The 26,843-nt window shown below is 39.9% G+C and overlaps 2 protein-coding genes and 1 long non-coding RNA gene across 5 annotated transcripts; 1 reads left to right on the top strand and 2 right to left on the bottom strand.

Annotated features, from left to right (window-relative positions):
• Window positions 1-1,146: 1,146 nt before the first annotated feature.
• On the bottom strand, window positions 1,147-3,437 carry LOC133648534 (mitoregulin-like). The gene is made up of 2 exons (XM_062044714.1): window positions 3,194-3,437; window positions 1,147-1,492 (listed from the first exon to the last, which is right to left on the bottom strand). Exon 1 carries the CDS (start codon window positions 3,364-3,366, stop codon window positions 3,196-3,198), a length of 171 nt encoding a protein of 56 aa, XP_061900698.1. The 5' UTR covers window positions 3,367-3,437; the 3' UTR covers window positions 1,147-1,492; window positions 3,194-3,195.
• A 56-nt stretch (window positions 3,438-3,493) lies between these two features.
• Window positions 3,494-13,193, top strand: LOC133648535 (uncharacterized). Its single transcript, XR_009825884.1, has 4 exons — window positions 3,494-3,535; window positions 6,033-6,154; window positions 12,337-12,419; window positions 12,771-13,193. It is a non-coding gene; the product is annotated as an uncharacterized LOC133648535 (long non-coding RNA).
• On the bottom strand, window positions 3,890-13,451 carry scml4 (Scm polycomb group protein like 4). 3 transcript variants are annotated; one of them, XM_062044711.1, is made up of 6 exons: window positions 13,341-13,451; window positions 12,739-12,944; window positions 12,330-12,459; window positions 6,229-6,432; window positions 6,020-6,159; window positions 3,890-4,750 (listed from the first exon to the last, which is right to left on the bottom strand). In XM_062044711.1, exons 2-6 carry the CDS (start codon window positions 12,937-12,939, stop codon window positions 4,625-4,627), a joined length of 801 nt encoding a protein of 266 aa, XP_061900695.1. In that variant the 5' UTR covers window positions 12,940-12,944; window positions 13,341-13,451; the 3' UTR covers window positions 3,890-4,624. The 3 variants fall into 3 exon arrangements, with proteins under 3 accessions (XP_061900695.1, XP_061900697.1, XP_061900696.1); XM_062044713.1 differs by having other exon boundaries at window positions 6,229-6,429; XM_062044712.1 differs by having other exon boundaries at window positions 3,891-4,750; window positions 12,739-12,973; window positions 13,341-13,426.
• Between the last annotated feature and the right edge of the window lie 13,392 nt (window positions 13,452-26,843).

Here is a 26,843-nt window from a genome sequence, read left to right as displayed (position 1 = left end):
TCTGGTTATGGTTTGAGTTGTCGAAATATCCCTTTTTTTCCTTGTAAAATGGAATAATTATAATACAAGTTTGTTTCCCCAAAATTCACTTTTTTCCAGTAATAACCCACCTATATTCTGAATGGAAATTAACTTTTTTTTCTTCTAATCTTTATTTTTCTATTTTTTTAGTGTTTTCTTGTAACATGCTCACTTTGTCAAAATAAAGAAATGAATAGGTTTTGCTGCAATATCTTGATTTTCTTAATCAAGGTATTGATTTTTTTGGTTATATCTTGACTTTTTTTTTTATTAATCAGTCCAACAAAATAATAAACAATACAATATTACAAGTCCAATTCCTAAACCAAACCCGGCCCAGCAACATTCAGAGTAGCAATCAACAGAACAATTGAGAGGACACACAAACATGACACAAAACAATCTAAAAGTAGTCAAACAAAAATGAATAACAACAGTATCAATATTAATAAGAATTCCAACATAGCAGTGATTAGAAATCCCTCATTTAGATTATCATCACAGTTAAAAACATTTAAAAAATGAACAATAGTGTCACAGTGGCTTACACTTGCATCACATCTCATAAACTTGACAACAAATTGTGTCCAATATTCTCCACAAAGATAAAAATAGGTCATATTTTAGGTTCATTTAATAATTAAAACAAATTTAAATAGTACATCCCATATTGCAATATATGACTCATTATCTAAACTAAATGCAGTTTGTTCTACTGATATCTCCATAGCTTGTGTATACCAGTCAGTATGAGTTGGACTATCAACATTTATCCAACATCTGACTTTTTTTTTAATACTTTTTTTCTTATCATATATTTTAGATTTTATCTTTTTAAAAATGTTTATTTTTGTAAGATTACATCTTCATCCTTGGAATTTACAACCCTTTTCTCAAATAGTTTTTTTTCCCCCAGAATTATTTTCTTGTAATATCTCAGCTTTATTTAAAAAATAAAAAACTTTTTTTTTTTTTAAATTGCAACTTTTTTCTTACACATTGCAACTTTACTTTTATTCAACATCTCTTAAAATTATGTTTTTTTTGTAAATTTTCCAATTATTTCACAAGTATTAAAAATTAACAGTATGTTTATGATTGTAGACATTGTCTTTAATCTGAAAGCATTGAAACTGTGTTTTTATTATGCTACTGGCAACCGACAGAAATATGTAATACAGTAAAATGAAATAAAATCGTTTTAAAGTATCACAACTACATTTATTCAAGATGGCATGGTTTTGTCTGTAATACAATGGGAATATTTGCATAGTGCATAGGTTGTTGATACTTTGTCATGTTGTGAGACAAAGAACGTTCATTTGACACATACAAAAAGTCTCTTTGTGTCTGTCCCAATTTGGGAAATTTCAAAAAGTACAGGACTCATCCAGGCGGACACTCCTGCTCTTCTACAGTGGCATACCAAGGGTGTCCATCATATGTCCTTAGGAGGGAAGTGGTCGCACACCTGCCGAAGGAGTCAATTAAAAAAAACAGCTGTGAATTACGATAAACACGATTCTAAAATGACTGGCAATTCAATTCAATAATTTATGTTGTTCTAGAACAGTGTTTCTTAACCATAAGCCTGTGGCTCATTGTTGGGCCACAAGCAACTCCTAGAGCATTGGTTCTCAACCTTTTTTCAGTGATGTACCCCCTGTGAACATTTTTTTAATTCAAGTACCCCCTAATCAGAGCAAAGCATTTTTGGTTGAAAAAAGGAGATAACGAAGTAAAATACAGCACTATGTCATCAGTTTATGATTTATTAAATTGCGTAACAGTGCAAAATATTGCTAATTTGTTGTGGTCTTTCTTGAACTATTTGGAAAAAAAGATATAAAAATAACTAAACTTGTTGAGAAATAAACAAGTGATTCAATTATAAATAAAGATTTCTACACATAGAAGTAATGGATGGTAATAGAGATCCATCTGGATTCATGAACTTAATTCTAAACATTTCTTCACAAAAAAATAAATCTTTAACATCAATATTTATGGAACATGTCCACAAAAAATCTAGCTGTCAACACTGAATATTGCATTGTTGCATTTCTTTTCACAGTTATTTTTGACAGACATTGAAAAAAAATCTCACGTACCCCTTGGCATACCTTCAAGTACCCCCATTTGAGAACCACTGTCCTAGAGGGCCGCACAAAAATATGTTTCTCAGCTGTGGTCCATATGGTTTACAGCGGTACCCAGTTGCGATACAATTTTCCACCCCTTGTGGCAGTAATGACAATCATAAGAAAACAGAAGAAGTCATGTGCATAAGCACAAAAATTAGGACTAAAGTGTTGAAGCTGTCATTTCATTTACACTTAAATTTTATTAACAGTTCAGTTAAGAAACTTTATTAATTTAGTTTATTTTAGCATTACCTAATTGTATGTAATTCATTTTTGTCATCAGTTATTTATGAGTCCCATCGTATTCAGTATATTTGGTTAATACCCATTTTTGTAAATCAGCCTGACCTAAGGCTAAGGTTTATGTGTCAATATAATAACCTTTGTGATTGACACATGCTTCCATATCTTACAAGGTTGTTAACCTGTTAAACTGTAAATACATTAAATGTAACAATTGAACATGATTAACATCAAGAGTAAGATTACTAATTTAGTTTTAATGTTTGTATGAGCTCCGGTTGTCTATGTAAAGGAAAAGTTGGGCCACAAGGTCGAAAAGGTTAAGAACCCCTGATCTGTAACAATAACAAAAGGTTGTAGTTTTATTTTATTTTTTCAAAAAGGTTGTATTTTGTCTGTAGTGGTTTAAAAGTATTGACGTCACGTCTCACACGTCATTTATTATGCAACATAAAATAATAGGTTGGTTGGTTTCGTCATTTTGCACATGACGTTCCTAATTAATTCAGAAATAAATTAATTTCATAATCTAAAAATAAAGGATGCATTTGAGGCCCCGAAAGAATCGTCTCTTTTAAAGAACCCAGTCAAAGTTCAGAGTTTTTAAGTTTTGTTTTAATGTATTAAAAAAAAACAGAAAAAAAACGACTAAAACAATAAACACTGTTAAGTTAATACATCCGTGATAAAAAAAATTAAAAAACATACATAAAACAAGAAGTATATTAGTAACATTTCGTTAGCTTTAAACAGATAGCTGCTCCGTTTACGTCAGTTCGTTTTACCTTCACGACAAGTCCAGTTTCTTCTGCGTCTCCGTCAGTTTATCCTGAAGTCTCCTCTTCTTCCAGTCCAGGAACTTCCTCCGCATCCTGTTGGCCTGCCAGCCAGCTACAAAGCCCGCCAGGAAGGAAACAACGACGGCGGCTTGTACTGACCTCTCCGAGAACTCCGCCATGCTCACTTGCTTCACCTCCTCTTCTCCCGAATGTCGGAAGTAAAAAGGGCACAGGTGGAGATCTCGCGATATTTCAGTCTACGTTAATCTCGCGTGCATAGATATCAACGCGGGCTTCAAAATAAAAGGCGGAAGTCGAGTACGGCACGGAATCGAGGTGTGTCGAAAGGTAACATTTATTATATTTTTTATACTGATATATATTTCGCTTTGAATATCATGTTAAGTTATAGGAATTAAACTTGAAACCACAAAGCCGTTTTAGCTTCTTTAGTGAACTTGAAAATCTGCACTACTGTTTACTGTTCGCTTGCTACCGCCATTTTTCATTTTGACTCCTTCGCTTTCTTTAGCAGTCTCAAAACAAATGAATTGAAAGTGCCCTCTAGTGGCTGGAACACAACAACCTAACTAAATTTTAGACGTTACATATTCCACTTTCAATTGTCAGCTTTTAATGGATAAGATAGCTAATTATAAACGACTGACGAAGGTGATATGATTAAAAGTTTAATGCTGCCACGCCATTACTTCAATTAATGGCATGTAATCAAAAGACGTTAATATTTTACAAAAGTTTCAACGTGGGGCAAAAAAAGTGGCGAAAACACATACATTGACAAATTATTGATTCGTTATTGCATTTACAAGCATGATCTCAATTCGAAATAAATTTCCTTGAAATGAATTAACATATCAATTGTAATTTTAAAAAAACACTGTTTCAATATCTGTTAAGTCAACAGTAATCATATAATTAATTTTTAAGTGTCATAGTGCTGTCATTAAAATGTACAAGAGGCAGTGACAGGAAGTTGGATAACTTTGCTACATGCTGCTTTTTCCTTTCAAAATCATAATGACAAAAGCAAAACTACAGCAGGGCCGTCGTGTCTTATTCATACTGAGGTATATGCACCATGAGCAGATTTTGCTCTGTGTACAGTCACAAAAGTGTCATTTTTACTACAGTATTTTTTTTCTCAATGAAACTTTAAAATGCTTTAGAGTAGCCTGTGTACAGTTTGAGTCGTACGTTTCATTTCAGTTGCATTCTCGCTTGAGGAGATATGATAAACGTGAGCTGCTGCAGCTGTTTGCCACCAGTGTTGTTGAAGTGCAGCTAAAAATAAGATACAGTAAGTTGGTTGTGTACAGAAGAGTCACTTCTACTGTAGCTGCCAGCTGTTTGGACCCCCGGTAGATGTCTGGCATAGATGACAACTCAACGTAGCACAGTCAAAAGGCGTTGGCAGGATCACAAGCGGTTCTGTTTGAGCCGGTCTATGTGGTAGCATAGTTTGAGAGCCGGGCCCAGCTTCAGTCCTAAATACTTCATCATCATCTCACTCTTCAGCAGCAGCAAGGCGTCGCCATCTATCTCCTAAAACATAGATAAATATATATATATGTGTTCATCATCATATATTCAATTCTATTATCGGGGTTTTGCCTTTTCATTCACTTTTTGTGATTTTGTGACAATAACCATTGAACCAACATACACTATATTGCCAAAAGTATTTGGCCACCTGCCTTGACTCACATATGAACTTGAAGTGCCATCCCATTCCTAACCCATAGGGTTCAATATGATGTCGGTCCACCTTTTGCAGCTATTAAAGCTTCAACTCTTCTGGGAAGGCTGTCCACAAGGTTACGGAGTGTGTATATAGGAATTTTCGACAGTTCTTCCAAAAGCGCATTGGTGAGGTCACACACTGATGTTGGTCGATAAGGCCTGCCTCTTAGTCTCCGTTGTAATTCCTCCCAAAGGTATTCTATCGGGTTCAGGTCAGGACTCTGTGCAGGCCAGTCAAGTTCATCCACACCAGACTCTGTCATCTACATCTTTTAGTGATGGGTTGATGAGGCGTCATGAAGCGTTTCGACACATTGCAAAACTGTATTGATACTGTGTCGATACTGTGTCACTAAATACTGACATCTGCTGGAAAATAAAAATCCCTACAGGCAACCTATGGACCGAATCAACTGACACTGATCATTTGGATGCGTGGCCAAATACTTTTGGCAATATAGTGTAGGATCCATCTCAGTGGCCTAGTGGTTAGAGTGTCCGCCCTGAGATCGGTAGGTTGGAGTTCAAATCCCAGCCGAGTCATACCAAAGACTATAAAAATGGGACCCATAACCTCCCTGCTTGGCACTCAGCAACAAAGGGTTGGAGTTGGGGGTTAAATCACCAAAATGATTCCCGGGCGCGGCGCCGCTGCTGCCCACTGCTCCCCAAGGGGATGGGACAAATGCAGAGGACAAATTTCACCACATCTAGTGTGTGTGTGACAATCATTGGTACTTTAATCTTTAATCTTTAATCTTCAGTGCAATATAAGCAGCACAATTTGTTTCAACAGTACCTATAAAAGGACACTAGGTGGCAGCACTCCCCTGTAAATGCCTTCAGGGTGTCGGGGGTAATTATACTTGATTTTAACTTTTGTGGTTGAGAATGTTCAAATGTGACTTTAGACTTTGCATGTACAGTTTTAATAAATACATTGTTATTGCCACATATACAGTACAGACTAATCCACTTGGAAGTCCACCTGTGATTTCCGAGGTTTCGCTGTAGTTGGAATACAGAACATTTGATGACGCTGATAATGATGACGCTATTATGTGTGCTCACGTGTTTCCTGAAGGTCTCGGCGTGAGGTCCCAGAGCCTGAGGGTCTGCGTCTTTGATGAACCAGACAACCTCATCTACGCCCCAGCTGGACGGGTCTTTCCCCGCAGGACGGTCTACCGCCTCGGCCACGGCACTGTAAGCTGCATCACACACACAGTCACACACTTCGCTTGTTGAGACGATCGTAACAGTGGAAGTGAACAATTCACCGTGGCCGTGCCTGTTGCCCTCCTGGAACCTTCCAGGGCTGGATGCCTGTCTGCACAAGCCCAAAGGTGTCGCACACCCACTACTGTTTCCGCGGTATCTGTGTTTAGGGTTGTACGGCGATGTCAGCGCCCCAAAAGTGGAGTTGTAGCGTTTGGTGTCCAGCGAGGGGTCACACAAGAAGTCGTCAGGCACAGATGTTTCTGCTAGGAAAGGAAATATGAATGCATTTTATTCTTCATATTTTGTGTCATATAATAGGTGTGTAATGACCATAATAACACAAGGGTGTCAAACTCGATTTCATAGAGATCCACATCGCAGTAATGGCTGTACTCAGAGGGGCACTTGTTACACTGAATATATATGAATATAAATATAGAATTTGTTTCATGATATTATTGCCTATGCTTTTGATTATTAAAGGGGACCTGCACTTTTTTGGAATTTTGCCTATCATTCACAATCCTTATTCTAATTTGTAATAATCGGCTCGTTCTACGTGGCTAGCAATGCAGCAAATAGGCAGCCATTTAAATCACTTTGAAAAGGGATCTAAACAACGGCAACAATACTTCATCTACGTTCCGTAACCTGTATAATAACCAAGCTGTATTGACATTGTTATTGTAAGAGTCAACACTGAGGAACTCTTTTTCTAGTGTAGTTACACATCGCCTTGCAACGGCATTAGCCGTAAGGTAGCTACTCCGTCAGCATCTTTTGAGTTTGTAATACACAACACAATGAGTTAGAACACCAATCTGTACTGCTTGAAAAACATAAACAATCATATTACAGTATCTGTAAAGTATTAGCCCACATTTCATGTTTTGTTTGTACACAGCTAGCTCGACAGCGTATGTACTGTAGTTGTACTAACACGCATGTTGTGCTGCGTGTATCATGATCAATATTATAGTGACTCACTCGATGGACAGTTGTCCGTTTGGTCCAACTGGCCGGGGATGGTTTTTTTCTAGTTGATTTTGAGTAAGCACGCCATTTCCGGAAATAGGAACACACATTTGTTCCTGGAAGTCGGAAGTGCGCTGCTATGGAAACGGAAATAAATGCGCTGAGGAAAGAAGTTCCGGTAATGCTTAAAATGACCAAAATACGGTAAATATTGTACATATTGCATGTTGTTATGATCGTGTCTGTTACAACATTATATATAGACTTGCAGCGTGTATATAAAATATTGATGGAGGGTTTTGAAATGGTTTTAGAAGGCTTTTAAGGTGACTCCCATTAGCTGCATCTTCTAAGCATTTTTATCATCTTCAAAATCCTAAAAAAAACTTGTCTCTTATAATGATTGTGAACAATAGGCAAAATAAAAAATACAAAATTTAAGTTCCCCTTTAAATATCGTTTCACATAAAATGTAAAAAAAACCCTGAAGATTTTAAGGTAAAAATTTGGCAGCTCTGCTCGCTAGGATTTTACAACAAAACCTATTGTTCTGAAAAACAGTACAACTGTTTTTTAATGTAAAATTCTGTTGATTATGCTGCCAGGGTTGTTTTTTTTACTGTAAAATCAAAAAAGATTTTACATACATATATATATATATATTTAATAAAATGTTTGGAATGTATGATACTATAATATATGTTGCATTATTAGTTAATATTAAAGTGCATGTATTTTTCTGTCTAAATGGAAGGAATTAATACATTATTTCCAGGCTTTCGCAGGCCACAAAATGAAACAGCAGGCCACATAAAATGAAGCAGCAGGCCAGATCTGGCCGCCAAGGTTTTAATTTTAAACAACAGTTCCGAGCCTCGTAAATATTGTTACATTGAATGCAAAGTAATTAGATAACTACAGCTCTGAATGTTTGTTTGGGGTGGGTGAAATACATTGTATACAATATTTGTACTTTAATCACTAACTAGTTTTATTTTTATCTATTTATTTTCTACTTTAATAGTACAGAGAAAATGTTTTTTAGATTTTTTTGTAAGCCATTCTTTTTAGCTTAGTAATTATTGTTGAATACGTGTTGAATTCACTACCACATTTCAAATGTATAGTTTGTATTAGGGTATATGTTGTACTATAAATCCTAAAATAGTAAATGTTTTTTTGATTATTGTTCCTATTTACATTGTAGTATTTCAATGCAACGTTTGCATTTTAGTATTTAAACAAAACTCCTTAAAATTAACCCTCACACTTTTGCACGATTTTCTACTAAAGATGAAAAATGCTACTCTACAGCATATATACCACTATTATTAGTGTAGTGAAAATATACTATTTATTATACAGTAAAAAGCATATGCTACTGCTATTAGTAGATACTAGCATATATACAACTACTATTAGTATACATTATAAAGCATGTATGCTCTACTATTATTATTAGTATAGTAAAAGTATAATATTTAGTATACAGTGAAAATAATATAACTACTACTATTAGTATGCAGTGAAAACATCTATATGACTTTTAGTATACAGTAAAAAAACATACCATTTTACTATTATTTATAAAGTAAAATACAGGTATACTACTACTGTGAGTATACAGTAAAATGCATATATACTACTCCTACTAGTATACAGAGGAAAACATACTACTATAAGTATCCAGTAAATTACATCTGTATGTCTACTACTATTAGTATACAATAAAATGCATCTACAGTATATTAGTGCTATTAGTATACAGTAAATGCATCAATGCTACTACTGTTAGTATACAGTGAAAAGCATAAACTGTATATTACTACTATCAGTTTATAGTAAAATGCATATACAGTATACTACTACTATTAGGCTAGTACAGTACAATACACTAATAACATGATATATATACTACTACTACTAGTATACAGTAAAATGCATATATACTACTTAGTACACAGTGGAAAAACATACCATTATTAGCATACAGTAAAATACACACTGTATATCCTGCTACTATTAGTATACAATAACATGCATCTCACTACTATGAGTATACAGTAAAATACATATACACTACTACAGTACTATTAGTAAACAGTGGAAAACATACTACTATGAGTATACAGTAAATTACATCTATATTTTTACTGCTATTAGTATACAGTAAAATGCATATGTACTACTACTATTAGGCCAGTATAGAAACATATATACTACTACTATTACTCCCTGTAATGTTTGTCTGCTCATGAATGGGATTGTGCTGAAAATGTTAATTTCCCCTCGGTGATTTTTCAAGTATTTCTGATTCTGATTCTGATTAGTATACAGTAAAAAGCATATATACTACTCGTATTAGTATACAGTGAAACACATACTACTATAAGTATACAGTAAAAAAATATATAAAATACTAATATTAGTAGTATTCAGCAAAAAGCATGTATACTACTACTCAATGAACTAAACCACTAAACCAGTTCTTTAACAGGTTTGACACAGTGGCTCCGATAAGCCCCTGCCCCCCCCCCCCCCCCCCCCAGACATGCCAGTCGGCCCCCTGACAACTTCAGCAAACCAATCCATCCCCACCTCCGCTCCTCACAGCCCCCCAACTCCAATGACTACCTCCCCCCACTTAACACCTCACCCTCAGCTTGATGAACCTCCCCTCCCCCAATCACCTGAGACCCCCCCAGTGTGTGTGTCTGCAGAACAGGTGAATGCACAGCTAAATAAGCTACAAACAGGCAAGGCCGCGTCCTGACGGTGTGAGCCCCAGGGTACTCAAAGCCTGCGCCCCACAGCTGTGTGGTGTGCTCCAGCACATCTTCAACATGAGCCTTAGGCTGTAGAAAGTCCCCACACTGTGGAAAACCTCATGCGTGGTCCCCATCCCCGAGTGCACGCGACCCAGCACATCGAATGACTACAGGCCGGTAACTCTAACCTCCCATATCATGAAGACCATGGAGAGGTTGGTCCTGGAACAACTCCACCCTACAGTCAAGCCCCACCTGGACCCACTCCAATTCGCCTACCAGCCCCGACTGGGAGTGGAGGACGCAGTCATCTACCTGCTGAACCGAGCCCACACCCACCTAGACAAGCCTGCGAGCAGTGTGAGGGTCATGTTTTTTGACTTCTCCAGTGCTTTCAATACCATACGGCCTGGGCTACTGGGTGTGAAGTTGGAGACGATGCAGGTGGAGCCCCCCTTGGTGTCCTGGGTTGTTGATTACCTGACTGACAGACCACAGTACGTGTGACTGCAGGACTGTGTGTCTGACAGGCTGGTCAGCAACACCGGGGCCCCGCAGGGCACAGTCCTCTCCCCCTTCCTTTTCACCATCTACACCACCGATTTCCACTATCACTCAGTCTCCTGCCACCTTCAGAAGTTTTCTGATGACTCTGCGATAGTGGGGTGTATTGAGGATGTGATGATGAGGAATATAGGGCACTGGTGGAGGACTTTGTCACATGGTGTGGAAAGAACCACCTCCAGCTTAATGTGATGAAGACCAAGGAGCTGGTTGTGGACCTGGGAAGGAGGAGGAGTACTCCGGCGACCCCTGTTTCCATCAGGGGTGTCGATGTGGACATGGTTGAGGATTATAAATACCTGGGAGTACACATCGACAACAAGCTGAATGGCTCAAAACACGCTGAGGCACTCTACAAGAAGGGACAGAGCCGCCTCTACTTCCTCAGGAGGCTAGGATCCTTCAACGTCTGTACAAAGATGTTGAAGATATTCTACTAGTTGGTGGTGGCGGGCGCCTTCTTGTACGCCGTGGCCTGCTGGGGCAGCGGGCTGAGAGCGAGGGACGCAAACAGACTGGACAAGTTGGTAGAGAAGGCCAGTAATGTGGTGGGAGTGGAGCTAGACTCTCTGGCGGTGGTGTCAGAGAGGAGAAGTCTAGCAAAACTCCTAGCCATTATGGACAACACCTCCTCCCACCCACTACACTCGGACCTTGCGGGGAGAATGAGCACCTTCAGTGGAAGGCTCAGACTCCCAAAATGCAACACAGAACGACACAGGAGGTCCTTCATACCGACAGCCATCAGACTGTATAATGCATATGTTCCTTCTTGACTGCACTTAAATGTAGAGTATATGTAGAATATATTTATATTATTTATATATTATATATTATATATATAATATATTATATATATATTATATTATTTATTATTATTCTTGTGTATTGTGAGCGAACTGTGGTGCTGAATTTCCCCCAGGGATCAATAAAGTACTTTCTATTTCTATTAGTACAATCAAAATCATGTATACTACTATTATAAGTACAATAAAAAGCATGTATATTACTACTATTAGTACAATAAAAAGCATGCATACTACTACTATTAGTACAATAAAAAGCATGTACAAACTGTATATTACCATTATTATAAAGTTAAAAGCATTTACTATACTGTATATCCAATGTCTTCCCTGTTGTATTTAATAGATCATTTGATTGATATAGAGTGGCGAAGTTGGTAGAGTGGCCGTGCCAGCAATCGGAGGGTTGCTGGTTACTGGGGTTCAATCCCCACCTTCTACCATCCTAGTCACGACCGTTGTGTCCTTGGGCAAGACACTTCACCCTTGCTCCTGATGGGTGCTGGTTAGCGCCTTGCATGGCAGCTCCCCCCATCAGTGTGTGAATGTGTGTGTGAATGGGTGAATGTGGAAATACTGTCAAAAGCGCTTTGAGTACCTTGAAGGTAGAAAAGCGCTATACAAGTATAACCCATTTATAATATGAAACAATAATGTGCAGAGTTGGTAAAAATGGCTGCTGAGACACTAAAAGTAATATTCTTTATATAAACACTGAGATGTTACACCAAACAGATGACTTACATACATTTACTGTTAGTGTGTGTGCACGCAAATTCACACACTTCTTATAACAGCACAAAGCATCTGAACGCTCTAGGGGCCATCTTGAATTTCTCATGTTTACATATTTTGACAGGTGGACAGTAAGGGATTATCCATGATGGCAAACATACGCTTTTGTATTGAGTTGCTTTGACAAACATGCATTAGTGTACATACAATACAGTTTTTGCTATGAATCATATCTGTTCAGCATAACAACAAAAACAAGTGATGCAGACACGAGTGAAAACAGCAAATATACGTAAATAATGTTGTTGTTACCTGTCAGGACCTGTGGCGTTGCTGAGTGTGGCACGATGGCGGCGTCCTGTGGGAGGGAGCCCAGCTCTGGTTCTGGTGTGCTGCTGGGAGGTGAGCGAGCTAGAGGGGACATCACCATCCTCGGTTTCAGCTACACGCACACAAAATATTCCTGTTTTATATATATTTATATTTTATATATAAATGAATATTAATTCATTTTAAATACTAACAGTACAGCAAAGTGCAAACAGACCACCCATGGTAGTTTTTAAAACTACATCAGGAGGTTTCCTACAGCCGCAGCTGCTAATGTTTGTTTTTTGTAGAGCACTAACCCAGCAAATATATTAAACTTCATTGAATAGATTAATAGTAATTAGGGTATTTACAGTTTTGTATCAATCATCAATAAATTTGATTGATCCACCTTAAAGCCGGGCTTCCTTCCTCTCCTCTTAGGCATCTTGAGGGCCGACAGAGATGCCACGTAAAGGTCCTGAAAGTCTATCTTTCGGCTGGGGGGCCGCCCCCTCTTCCTGCCAGTCACCTTACCCAGGGGCCCCGCCGCTGGGAACTGGGCGCCAAGAGCTGGAGTCTGCATCTCCGCAGCTTCTGACAGGCCGCTCATCAGACCTGAGGTAGACACACAAAGGTGTGCACGTCTGAAGTAGACACAAACGTTCACACACATGAGGTACAGGCACACAAATATGTGCACGAAAGTCACCCAGCACCATGCCCCCAAACCACCACCCCCACTTACACAACTGTAGTAAATACCCCAAACAAAGCCGCATAATGCTTTGTACTTCACAGTACCCTCCCCCCATCTTTCTGCTGCTGCTGCTGCAAGCAGTGCAATAAATACTGTTAGCGAGCACACACACACACACACAAATCAATCTAATACACACACACATTCAGACAATTGTCTATTGAAATTAAGTTACTTTTAAAGACATCAATATTCATAATAATTAATTTCCTAGTATCAAAAAATAATCAGTGGAAGCTCCACCCAGCACTCACCAGGTTGCCCGGTGGTCGCCGTGTGCTTCGGCCCGCAGCAGCAGCAGCTCTCGAACAACGGCGCTGCCCTTCTATGCTGCCCCCCCACGCCCCCCCAAAAAACTGTCTGCTGTCAAGACACCGGCAAGATGCACCTCCCTCCTACACTCACTCGCTTTCCTCTCTCTCGTACTCCCCCCCCCCACCCTGTTCCCTTTCGGTTGCCATGGCAACACGCCTCTAACATCCCACAGCAGATGTCTGTGTGTGTGTTGTAATTAGAGTTGCTGAGTCTCAGCATGTTTTCCTTTTTCTGCACCCCCACTCTACAAAAAAGAACAACAATTTTCATCTCTCCTCAGATTGATTTCGATAAAATGTGTGTGTTCAACATACTGGGCACTCATAAGACAAAACATTAGGTACACAGATCAGCTGCGTAGACAAAGATACAACAATAGAATGGAATATATATCATTATATAAATGATCATTTTGATTTGTTGTATTAGAGGGTTAATCATTTTAAAAATATTTAATTGTGAATGGCCCAAACTACATATTTAAGTAGTCAGATTTTGGTATAATCCTGGACAAAGGTGCCAATGAAAAATAAAGAAATAATAAAAAATTAAAAAACATTAATTGATAAATATAACCGGGATAAAGGTGAACATTATTATTTGATTATAATATAAAATTAATTTATAAATGGTTTATATAAAAGTTTTTTAGTATTATTTTGATATGGTAGTATAAATATAAAACAATCATTTCTTGTTCAGTTTTGTGCAAATGAAATCTGGATAAAGGCGATTAATTTTGACTGTTATGTAAGCATTTGGGATATATATGTATATATATACACAGTACAGGCCAAAAGTTTGGACACACCTTCTCCTCATTCAATGCGTTTTCTTTATTTTCATGACTATATACATTAGGGGTCCCCAAACTACGGCCCGCAGGCCGGACCCAGCCCCCCAGCATCCAAAATCCGGCCCACGGGAAGTCCTAAGTTAAAAAAAAAGTTTATTTATTTTCTTTAATTTAAATTTTTTTTTAAATTTTCTTTCTAATCCTTTTTCTACCGCTTGTTACTCTTGGTGTCTCCAAGTCGCTCAGGCAAATCATATTGTCTAAAAAGGAATTTTCCCATCGATAACGTGACAATGTTAAATGTTGATGAACATCAATGTTAATTGATGTTAAATGACAAAACGGATTATAAAGACAATGTATATATGTATATACAGTATACATATATATATATATACAGCCTGGCCCCCGGCCAAATTTTTTTAACCCAATGCGGCCCCCGAGTCAAAAAGTTTGGGGACCCCTGATATACATTGTATATTGTCACTGAAGGCATCAAAACTATGAATGAACATATGTGGAGTTATGTACTTAACAAAAAAAGGTGAAATAACTAAATAAACATGTTTTATGTTCTAGGTTTTTCAAAATACCCACCCTTGCTCTGATTACTACTTTGCACACTCTTGACATTCTCTCAATGAGCTTCAAGCACACCTGCGAAGTGAAAACTATTTCAGGTGAACACCGGCTACCGTTTGGGCAATAGGTTGTATTCCGTCATGTGACTTGAACATAAGTAAACAAAGTGGTGGGCCACCAAAACCAAAAGCAAAAAAAAAAAAACAATGCGATAGAATATATCCCTATACATTATCAAAAACAGATTTATCGAGTGACCCCAAGGATTATCGGTCGGTCGCGTTCCCAAACATGTCAAACTATCTGGTGCTCCAGACATCACTCTACATGACAAAACAGATGAAAACTTGGAAAAGCATTGAGGTCTACAACTTCTTTGTGTGTGGCTGGGTCAAGGAAATTGGTATCAAGACTCTCCTGGATAAATATGCATTTTGCTCTAGGAGGGTTGCATTTCATGTTTTAATTTAGTGTCCACTGCCATGTTTGTTGCCTCATCGTTGTTGCACGCGCTGTTTACGAATACGCGTGTTTTCCCCAGTCTTTATCAAAATATACACTATAGAGCTCAACATTGTGTATGTGCTGAAAGCTTCATATACGATGGCTGCCTTTGGTAAAAGCTTTACTCTTTTAGGTTTTGTTTGCATTTGCTTTCTTTTATTTAGACTCGCCGAGTTGGTAGTTTACAAAACAATTGTAGCAAAAATGTGTTTTAAGAACTCTGAAACAAGATAAAATCCAAATAATATCAAGATGATACTTAAATGGGAAATACTAAAGTATTTCAAACAAACCTTTAACAAAGTGATCACTGGAAACTTGTGCGTTCTTCGGCTCGATCTGCTCCCTTGGGCTGGAGTGCATGCCACTTTTCTTTGTTTTTCGCAAAATTTTGCACTTTTTCACCCTTCTTTATGAACTTGAAATAAACTTTTATCCATGACCTACATTGTTGTTTTATGTTTTGTTTAGAGCTGTGAGTCGGCTACACCTTATAAGTGCTTTTTATTTTGTTGCCGAGCTGCCACCTTATCGTGGTTGAAGTGTTTGAGTGTCCCAATGATACTAGGAGTTATGTTGTTTAGGTCTGTGGTAGGGTCTCACAAAATAAACAGGTCTTGGTGAGGGACCAGACAAAGAGCAGTTCGAAGACTTTCATGAAAAGATACCAACAAGAGCTATGCGGCAACAGACGGCAGGGTGCTTGGCTGTCCAATCCTCGGCTATAGAAGCTCGCTCTTGAGACATCACCTCGCTGGTGTGGAAAGAGCCTGAGCTGGTGCGCGACGTGGAGAAGTTCTGACTGGATCTAGTCGGACTCACTTCGACGCACAGCAAGGGCTCCAGTCCTCTTGAGTGAGGCTGACAAGCAATACTTGTTGCCCTGCGACTCGGGGCCTGTACGTTCGAGTTTAACCCAGTTGAGGTGAGGGTATCTTCTCTATGCCTCTGGGTAGGGGGATGGGTCCTGACTGTTTGCGCTTACGTACCAAACAGTAGTACAGAGTACCCGCCCTTTTTTGATTCATTAGGGGGGCTACTACGAGGCTACTACTTGGAGACTTGAACGCTCACATTGGCAATGACAGTGAAACCTGGAAAGGCGTGATTGCGAGAAACGGCCGAGTTATGTTTTGTTATTGCACTTTTGTGCTTGTCACAGATTAGCCATAACGAACCCCAAGTTCCAACATAAAGGTGTCCATATGTGTACTTGGCACTAGGACACCCTAGGTTGCAGATCGATAATCGACTTTGTGGTTGTGTCATTGGATTTGTGATCTAATGTTTTGGACTCTCGGGTAAAGAGAGGGGCGCAGCTTTCAACCATTCACCACCTGGTTGTGAGTTGGCTCCGGTAGAGGGGGAGGATGCCAGTAAGAACTGTCAGGCCCCAACGCATGTTTAGGGTCTGCTGGGAACATCGAGCAGAGTTTCCCGTCAACAAGAGTTTCAATTCCCATCTCCGGAAGAAGTTTGAACATTTCACAAGGGAGGCGTTGGACATTGAGTCTAAGTGGACCATGTTCCATGCCTCTATTTACAGCTGATCGGAACTTTAGCCGCTTGGTGATTGGTGCCTGTCATGGCGATAATTCCAGAACCCGGGTGTGGATGAGACCCACCCGGAGATCCTCAAGGCTTGGCGGTTTTCTTTGTTGACAAGACTCTGCAACATTGCATTGACATCGGGGGCGGTGCTTTTGGATTGGCAGACTTGGGTGGTGGTTCTTCTCTTTAATAAGGAGAACCAGAGGGTGGGATCAGACTCCTTAGACTTCCCGGTAAAGTCATTGCAGGTGTACTGGGGGCAGGAGGAGCAGTATGATTTTTGTCTTGGTCGTTGAGCTGTGGACCAGCTCTATACTCTCGACAGGGTCCTCAAGGGTGCATGGGAGTTTTCCTAACCAGTCTACATACACTACCGTTCAAAAGTTTGGGGTCACCCAAACAATTTTGTGGAATAGCCTTCATTTCTAAGAACAAGAATAGACTGTCGAGTTTCAGATGAAAGTTCTCTTTTACTGGCCATTTTGAGCGTTTAATTTACCCCACAAATGTGATGCTCCAGAAACTCAATCTGCTCAAAGGAAGGTCAGTTTTGTAGCTTCTGTAACGAGCTAAACTGTTTTCAGATGTGTGAACATGATTGCACAAGGGTTTTCTAATCATCAATTAGCCTTCTGAGCCAATGAGCAAACACATTGTACCATTAGAACACTGGAGTGATAGTTTCTGGAAATGGGCCTCTATATACCTATGTAGATATTGCACCAAAAACCAGACATTTGCAGCTAGAATAGTCATTTACCACATTAGCAATGTTTAGAGTGTATTTTTTAAAAGTTAAGACTAGTTTAAAGTTATCTTCATTGAAAAGTACAGTGCTTTTCCTTCAAAAATAAGGACATTTCAATGTGACCCCAAACTTTTGAACGGTAGTGTATGCTTTGTGGTCTTGCAGACGGCATTCAACCCTGTCTCTTGGGAAGTCCTGTTGGGAGTGCTCAGAGAGTAGGAGGTATTGGACTGCCTGATTGTGGCGGTCCGCTCCCTGTTTCATCGTTTTAGAGCTTGGTCTGCATTGCCGGCAGAAAGATGGACCCCTTTACAGTGAGGGTTGGACTCCGCCAGGGCTGCCCTTTGTTACCAAGTCTGTGGGACGTCAATGTGAATGACTATGAGAAACCTTGGAGAGGACCGCATATGTGGGTAACCCCCCCCCCCCCCCCCCCCCCCCCCCGCCCCCTTGCTGGCTTCATATGGCCAGGATATTCATGTCTCACTGAATTGGTTTGCAGCCATGTGTGAAGTGATTGGCATGAGAATCAGCACCTCCAAGTCCGAGTCTGTGGTTCTTGCCAAGAAAAGGGTGGAGTGGAGGATTTTGCCCCAAGTGGAGGAGTTCAAGTACCTCAGAGTCTTGTTCAGGAGCGAGGGGAAGAGTGGTTTGTGAGATCAACAGCCAGATCGGTACGGCATCTGCAGTGATGCAGACCCAGTATTGATCTGTCGTGGTGAAGGAGCTGAGCCGGAAAGCAAAGCTCTCAATTTATTGGTGGATCTACGCTCCCATTTTCACCTATGGTCATTAGCTTTGTTTTGTGACCGAAAGGGTACATGCAGCCAAAATAAGTTTCCTCTGTCGGGTGGCGGGGCTCTCCCTTAGAGATAGGGTGGAAAGCTCTGTTGTGTAGGAGCTCAGAGTAAGTTGGGGAGACTATGATTCCCAACTGGCCTGGGAACACCAACGGATCCCCCGGGAGGGGCTGAAAGAAGTGGCTAGGGAGAGGGAAGCCTGGGCTTCTCTGCTTAGGCTGTTGCCCCCAACTCCTGACCCGAGATAAGCAAAAGAAGATGGATGGATGGATGGATGGATTATTGTGTGTAGGAGGAGGGGCATTGTATATGGTTATTCTTTTAAAGTATAGTAGACAATTTACAAAATTCCCATGTGCGTGCGTGCGTGCGTGCGCGTGTGTGTGTGAACATCATAAATCTAACAAAATAATTACACACACCCTAAAGCCCCTCCTCAATCGAGGAGGTGGGGGGGTTGGAGGGCTGGCATTTGCACGGCACGTTTGAGACATGTTGATTTGTTGCTGATGAGCAGTGATTAGAATACATTCATGATTAGCTTCAGGGGAGACAGCTTTGCATCTGCTTTCACATGACTTCAAGTCAATAATAAGTCACATAAAATTGTTTACTCTCTGATCAATATTCAATAGATACGATAAGTAGACATTGTGTATGTCTGTATGTAGTGTATGTCTCTGTGTGTATATGCATGTTTTCCAATTAATGTTTAATTCTAACAAAAAGCTCCTGAATGTATTTACAGCTCAGGCAGGGCATTGTCATGGCAACAGACGAGAACGAGAGCCAAGTCATTTGACACACCAGGAATGAATAAACAGCTCTTCAAGTAGGTTTCACGTAGGTTTCACACAAAAAATATTCTGTAAACAACAGGCAAGAATATACTTACTATCATATAATATATTAGACATGTGAAATATCTGCAAAAACACAGAATTGAAAGACAGCCAAAAGAGGTTGGTAGATGACAAAAAAGCTAAAGTTAAATATATATATACATATATATGTATATAGGGTGGAACAGGGGTTAGGGGTTCGATCCTGGGCTTGGGATCTTTCTTTGTGGTGTTTGCATGTTCTACCCGTGACTGTGTGGGTTTCCTTTGGGTGCTCCGGCTTCCTCCCACCTCCAAAGACATGCTAGCTGTCCAAAGTCGGGACCCAGGGTGGACCACTCATCTGTGCATCAGTTGGGGACGTCTCTTCGCTGCTGACCTGTCTCCGCTCAAGATGATCTCCTGCTGGCCCCACTATGGACTGGACTCTCACTATTATGTTAGATCCACTATGGACTGGACTCTCACAATATTATGCACTCGACGTCCATTGGATTCGGACTTGGAGGTGCTGATTCTCATCCCAGTCGCTTCACACTCGGCTGTGAACTGATCCAGTGAGAGCTGAAGATCCTGGCCAGATGAAGCCATCAGGACCACATCATCTGCAAAAAGCAGAGACCTAATCCTGCAGCCACCAAACCGGATGCCCTCAACGCCCTGACTGCGCGTAGAAATTCTGTCCATATAATTTATGAACAGAATTGGTGACAAAGGGCAGGCCTGGTGGAGTCCAAACCTCACTGGAAACATGTCCGACTTACTGCCGGCAATGCGGACCAAGCTCTGACACTGATCGTACAGGGAGCGGACCGCCACAATCAGATAGTCCGATACCCTACTCTCCGAGCACTCCCCACAGGACTTCCCGAGGGACACGGTCAAATGCCTTCTCCAAGTCCACAAAGCACATGTAGACTGGTTGGGCAAACTCCCATGCACCCTCAAGGACCCTGCCGAGAGTATAGAGCTGGTCCACAGTTCCACGACCAGGACGAAAACCGCACTGTTCCTCCTGAATCCGACGTTCGACTATCCGGCGTAGCCTCCTCTCCAGTACACCTGAATACACCTTACCGGGAAGGCTGAGGAGTGTGATCCCATGATAGTGGGAACACACCCTCTTAAAGAGAGGAACCACCACCCCGGTCTGCCAATCCAGAGGTACTGCCCCCGATGTCCATGTGATGTTGCAGAGTCTTGTCAACCAAGACAGCCCCACAGCATGCAGAGCCTTAAGGAACTTCGGGCGGATCTTATCCACCCCCGGGGCCTTGCCACTGAGGAGCTTTTTAACTACCTCAGCAACCTCAGCCCCAGAAATAGGAGAGCCCACCACAGATTCCCCAACACCATACACAGTGTTGACAGTGCACTGCTTCCCCTTCCTGAGGCGGCGGATGGTGGTCCAGAATTGCTTCGAAGCCGTCCGGAATTCGTCCGGAAGTCGTTTTCCATGGCTTCCCCAAACTCCTCCCATGTCCAAGTTTTTGCCTCCGCGACCACTGAAGCCGCACACCACTTGGCCTGTCGGTACATGTCCGCTGCCTCCAGAGTCCTATGAGCCAAAAGAACCCGATAGGACTCTTTCTTCAGCTTGACGGCATCCCTCACCGGAGGGTTCTAGGATTACCGCCACGACAGGCACCAACTACCTTGCGGCCACAGCTCCAATCAGCCGCCTTGACAATAGAGGTGCGGAACATGGTCCACTCGGACTCAATGTCCAGCACCTCCCTCGTGACATATTCAAAGTTTTTTTTGCCAAGTGCACATATGGATACCCTTATGTTTGAACATTGTGTTTGTTATGGACAATCTGTGACGAGCACAGAAGTCCAATAACAAAACACCACTCGTGTTCAGATCCGGGCGGCCATTCTTCCCAATCACGCCTCTCCAGCTTTCACTGTCGTTGCCAACATGAGCGTTGAAGTCCTCCAGTACGACAAGGGAATCACAGTCTTCGCTCAATACTTTGTTGATGCACTTTTAGCAGCAATACAGCTTCAAGTCTTTTTAAATACGATGCCACAAGCTTGGCGCACCTACCTTTTGGCACTTTCACCCATTTCCCTTTGCAGCATCCATCCATCCATCCGTCTTCTTCCGCTTATCTGAGGTCGGGTCGCAGGGGCAGCAGCCTAAGCAGGGAAGTCCAGACTTCCCTCTCCCCAGCCACTTCGTCCAGCTCCTCCCGGGGGATCCCGAGGCGTTCCCAGGCCAGCCGGGAGAGATAGTCTTCCCAACGAGTCCTGGGTCTTCTCCGTGGCCTCCTACCGGTCGGACGTGCCCGAAACACTTCCCTAGGGAGGCGTTCGGGTGGCATCCTGACCAGATGCCCGAACCACCTCATCCGTTTCCTCTCGATGTGGAGGAGCAGCGGCTTTACTTTGAGCTCCTCCCGGATGACCGAGCTTCTTACCCTATCTCTAAGGGAGAGCCCCGCCACCCGGCGGAGGAAACTCATTTCGGCCGCTTGTACCCGTGATCTCGTCCTTTCGGTCATGACCCAAAGCTCATGACCATAGGTGAGGATGGGAACGTAGATCGACCGGTAAATCGAGAGCTTTGCCTTCCGGCTCAGCTCCTTCTTCACCACAACGGATCGATACAGCACCAACCAATTGCAGCACCTCTCACACATATGTAATATAATATATAATATAATATAATATAATGTGTATATATATATATATATGTATATATATATATACACAGCTGTACATACACATCGGCTCCAATGACATGAGGACGAGACAGTTAGAGATTACAAAGAGGAACATAGCTAGGATTTGCAATCTCGCCAGAAAAATGGTTCGGCATGGAGTACTTGTTTCTGGCCCCCTGTCTGCGAGAGAATATGATGAGATGTATAGCAGATTAGTCTCACTTAACAAGTGGCTGCCTAGTTTTTGTAGAGAACAGGGACTAACGTTTATTGATAATTGGCCCTCTTTCTGGGGCAAACCGGGCTTGCTGGGCAAGGACGGCCTTCACACTAACCGGTGAAGGTTAGAAACATACATCACTGTTTGAGTCACACTTGACTAACTACACTAGAGCAAGCTGGACACAGGCAATTACAGTGCCTGTCAGCCCGGGTGAGGAGTCAATTAAAGGGGAACTGCACTTTTGGGGGATTTTGTCATTCACAAACGTTATGAAAGACATGGCGATGGATGTATTTTTTTTTTAATGCATTCTAAATATTAAATCAATGCGATCTAAAGGCTGCTTACAATGGAGCCTATTGGAACTGTTAAAATCTACCTATAGAGCCCCTAAAAAACATACAAACACCTACAAAAGGGTTTTATATACATTCTGTAAGGATATTTGTAATGTAGTAACAGGTAATAACATTTAATATTTACGTATTTTGATCATTTTAAGCATACATGGCGTATTATTTTCAAAAACGTATCACAAAGTTTGCTTTTTTCTTTTCTTCATCACTGATCTCTGCATACTGCAGACTGTATGAGAGCCAACAAACATAATAAAACATCACTTACTGTACAATGTCTGCTGTCATTAGGGTGCCGAGTGCTCGGATGTTCATATATTCCAATTTAGGTAAAGAATGACACATAATCATCGCAAAGAAACGGGTGGGGTTGTGGTGGTGGTGGGCTGTCAAAGTGTCCCAACTTGTCAGATTATATTTTCAGCAATCTACATTTCAGGTAAGAGTCATGATTTATGTTCTACAATAAACTTACAGGCAGCAAGGAAGTGAGGAAACAGCAGACCACTCGATGATGTAAATAAACATCGGCACACCCGGAAGTGATCACACCGCCGGTATAAATAGTTTGTCTGTGTTAGCGCTTATAATAACAATATCACTAATACTTGGTTAGCACTCAAGTTATAAAATGTGTCGTAGAATTTCTGACCTTTTGACCTATATTTCTTGTCTATTAAGAATGTCCGCTCATTTTCAATTCTCTTCTATTTTGTGCCATTGAATGGACCAGTTGTGGGACAAAGGTGAATATGGAGTTATGCCAACCTGTCTACAGAATGTTTAGATTTTCCAAATATGACTAAGAGATACGAGGTTGTTTTGAAACAGGCAAACCAAAACAAAACAATCATGACGCACGAGATAAAAACAGTGACGCACGAGATAAAAAACAGTGACGCACAAGAGACATATAAAAAATGGCAGAAGACCGGGACTCGTAAGAGATTTTGGCTTGTGTGTGTCTTGTTTGCTCCGGAGTAGATGTGGTCTGTCTGCACGGCCAACTCAATTCAACCTGCACTTCTGATAATGGGTAAATAAATGTGTTGTACTAAACTACTTTTGTTGCCTGCTTAAGCTTCGGACAATCCACTACAAATGTAAAATGCGTATTGTTGGAGCTTTTTAAATGGTTATTTATCGGATTTTATGGGCAGAATAGTGGAGCTCGCATTGGCGCAGCTGTAAGCAGACTTTTATTTACGTTTATTTAATATTTAGAATACATTTAAAAGAAAAAATTCATCCGTCGCCATGTCTTTCATAATGATTGTGAACGATAGGCAACATTCCCAAAAAAGTGCAGTTCCCCTTCAGTTAAGTTAGAACTAACCAGCGGCAGGCTGAAAAATTCCTGCACACGTGGCATTTCTCGTAGAAAAATACATAACTCACATAATGTTTTTTCTGTAGTGACCGTGCCAGAGGTCGACATGCATTCTACTGAGGTGGCATCAATGTGTATATGTATAATAAATTGCCAGTCACAATTCACTTGTGCTCAGCTGGGAAAATAAATATATATTAGGGCTGTGAATCTTTGGGTATCCCACGATTCGATTCAATATCGATTCTTGGGGTCACGATTCGCTTCAAAATCGATTTTTTTTTTCAATTCAACACGATTCTCGATTCAAAAACGACTTTTTCCCGATTCAATACATAGGATTTCAGCAGGATCTACCCCAGTCTGCTGACATGCAAGCAGAGTAGTAGATTTTTGTAAAAAGCTTTTATAATTGTAAAGGACAATGTTTTATCAACTGATTGCAACAATGTAAATTAGTTTCAACCTTAAATGAACCAAAAATATGACTTATTTTACCTTTGTGAAAATATTGGACACAGTGTGTTGTCAAGCTTATGAGATGTGATGCATCTCATATTGTTCTTTTTTTTAATTTTTTATAAATGTCTAATGATAATGTCAATGAGGGATTTTTAATCACTGCTATGTTGAAATTGTAACTAATATTGATACCGTTGTTGATAATATTCATTTTTGTTTCACTACTTTTGGTTCTGTGTCGTGTTTGTGTCTCCACTCAATTGCTCTGTTTATTGCAGTTCTGAGTGTTGCTTGGTCGGGTTTGGTTTTGGAATTGGATTGCATTGTTATCGTATTGCTGTGTATTGTTTTGTTGGATTGATTAATTAAAAAAAAATATATATATATATATATATATATATATATATATATATATATATATATATATATATATATATATATATATATATATATATATATATATATAAAAATAAATAAATAGATTTTTAAAAAATTAGAATCGATTCTGAATCACACAACGTGAGAATCGCGATTCAAATTTAAATCGATTTTTTCCCACACCCCTGATATATATATATATATACTTATTATGTCATCCATTCACCTCGTATTATGAACTGTTACAGGCGTATTCTATAAATCATGCTAATATTAAAAATGTAACTTAATATGTGGGGAAATTGACGTCACAAACCACCTAGGAGCACCTGTCAGACGCAGCGTTTTTTGCTACGGAGCCACTTTATGGAAGAATTCTAATTTTTGACCTTTTTTGTGGACTTTCCATTGTCCTGTGGAGAACCGGGACAACAGAGACCCTTTGAGTACGCAGCTGCAGCTTCCAAACATTTGATCGTTTGCCCGTACGTGCATGCTGCTATGTGCATGTCACGTGCGTAACTTTGGGGACTTTGGGGAAATATACGTGTTATATGAACTTTGGGGAGGTGAACTGCACTTTGGTCTGTGGGATTGAGTGTTTTGTGCAGGTGTTTGATTTGTATTGGCGGGTTATATGGACGGGAGGGGGGAGTTGTTTGTTATGCAGGATTCATTTGTGGCATATTAAATATAAGCCTGGTTGTGTTGTGGCTAATAGTTATACATGTCTTGTGTTTATTTACTGTGTTAATCATTCCCAGCTCAATATCAGGTCCCACCCGTGACTCCTTAATTTGCGTAGTGGCAGAGACACCCGGAGAACTTGGGTGCGTTTGTTACAACCTAACTTCGATCATGACCTCCAGGTAAACCACTAGCCAGTGTCCCACTTTCCCTTTATCTCGAAAATCTTTGATAAAAGTGTTGCACAGCAGCTAAATGAACACTTCAAACAATCTCTGTGAACCTTTTCAGTCCGGTTTCAGGGCAAATCACTCTACGGCAGGGGTCACCAACCTTTTTGAAACCAAGAGCTACTTCTTGGGTACTGATTAATGCGAAGGGCTACCAGTTTGATACACACTTAAATAAATTGCTAGAAATAGCCAATTTGCTCAATTTACCTTTAACTCTATGTTATTATTAATAATTAATGATATTTACACTTAATTGAACGGTTTAAAAAAGGAGAAAACACGAAAAAAAATGACAATTAAATTTTGAAACATAGTTTATCTTTAATTTCGACTCTTTGAAATTCAAAATTCAACCGAAAAAAAGAAGAGAAAAACTAGCTAATTCGAATCTTTTTGAAAAAATTAAAAAAAGAATTTATGGAACATCATTAGTAATTTTTCCTGATTAAGATTAATTTTAGAATTTTGATGACATGTTTTAAATAGGTTAAAATCCAATCTGCACTTTGTTAGAGTATATAACAAATTGGACCAAGCTATATTTCTAACAAATCATTATTTCTTCTAGATTTTCCAGAACAAAAATTTTAAAAGAAATTCAAAATACTTTGAAATAAGATTTAAATTTGATTCTACAGATTTTCTAGATTTGCCAGAATATTTTTTTTGAATTTTAATCATAATAAGATTGAAGAAATATTTCACAAATATTCTTCATCGAAAAAACAGAAGCTAAATTGAAGAATTAAATTAAAATGTATTTATTATTCTTTACAATAAAAAATAAATAAATTACTTGAACATTGATTTAAATTGTCAGGAAAGAAGAGGAAGGAATTTAAAAGGTAAAAAGGTATATGTGTTTAAAAATCCTAAAATAATTTTTAAGGTTGTATTTTTTCTCTAAAATTGTCTTTCTGCAAGTTATAAGAAGCAAAGTAAAAAAAAATTATGAATTTATTTAAACAAGTGAAGACCATGTCTTTAAAATATTTTCTTAAATTTTCAAATTCTATTTGAGTTTTGTCTCTCTTAGAATTAAAAATGTAGAGCAAAGCGAGACCAGCTTTCTAGTAAATAAATACAATTTAAAAAATAGAGGCAGCTCACTGGTAAGTGCTGCTATTTGAGCTATTTTTAGAACAGGCCAGCGGGCTACTCATCTGGTCCTTACGGGCTACCTGGTGCCCGCGGGCACCGCGTTGGTTACCCCTGCTCTACGGAGACAGCCCTCGCAAAAATAACTAATGATCTATTGCTAACTATGGATGCTGATGCG

This window comes from Entelurus aequoreus, linkage group LG04 (genome assembly GCF_033978785.1).
Source record: "Entelurus aequoreus isolate RoL-2023_Sb linkage group LG04, RoL_Eaeq_v1.1, whole genome shotgun sequence".
NCBI lineage: Eukaryota > Metazoa > Chordata > Actinopteri > Syngnathiformes > Syngnathidae > Entelurus > Entelurus aequoreus.
Note: the sequence above shows the minus strand (reverse complement) of the source record. Positions and strands in the feature narration are given on the sequence as shown.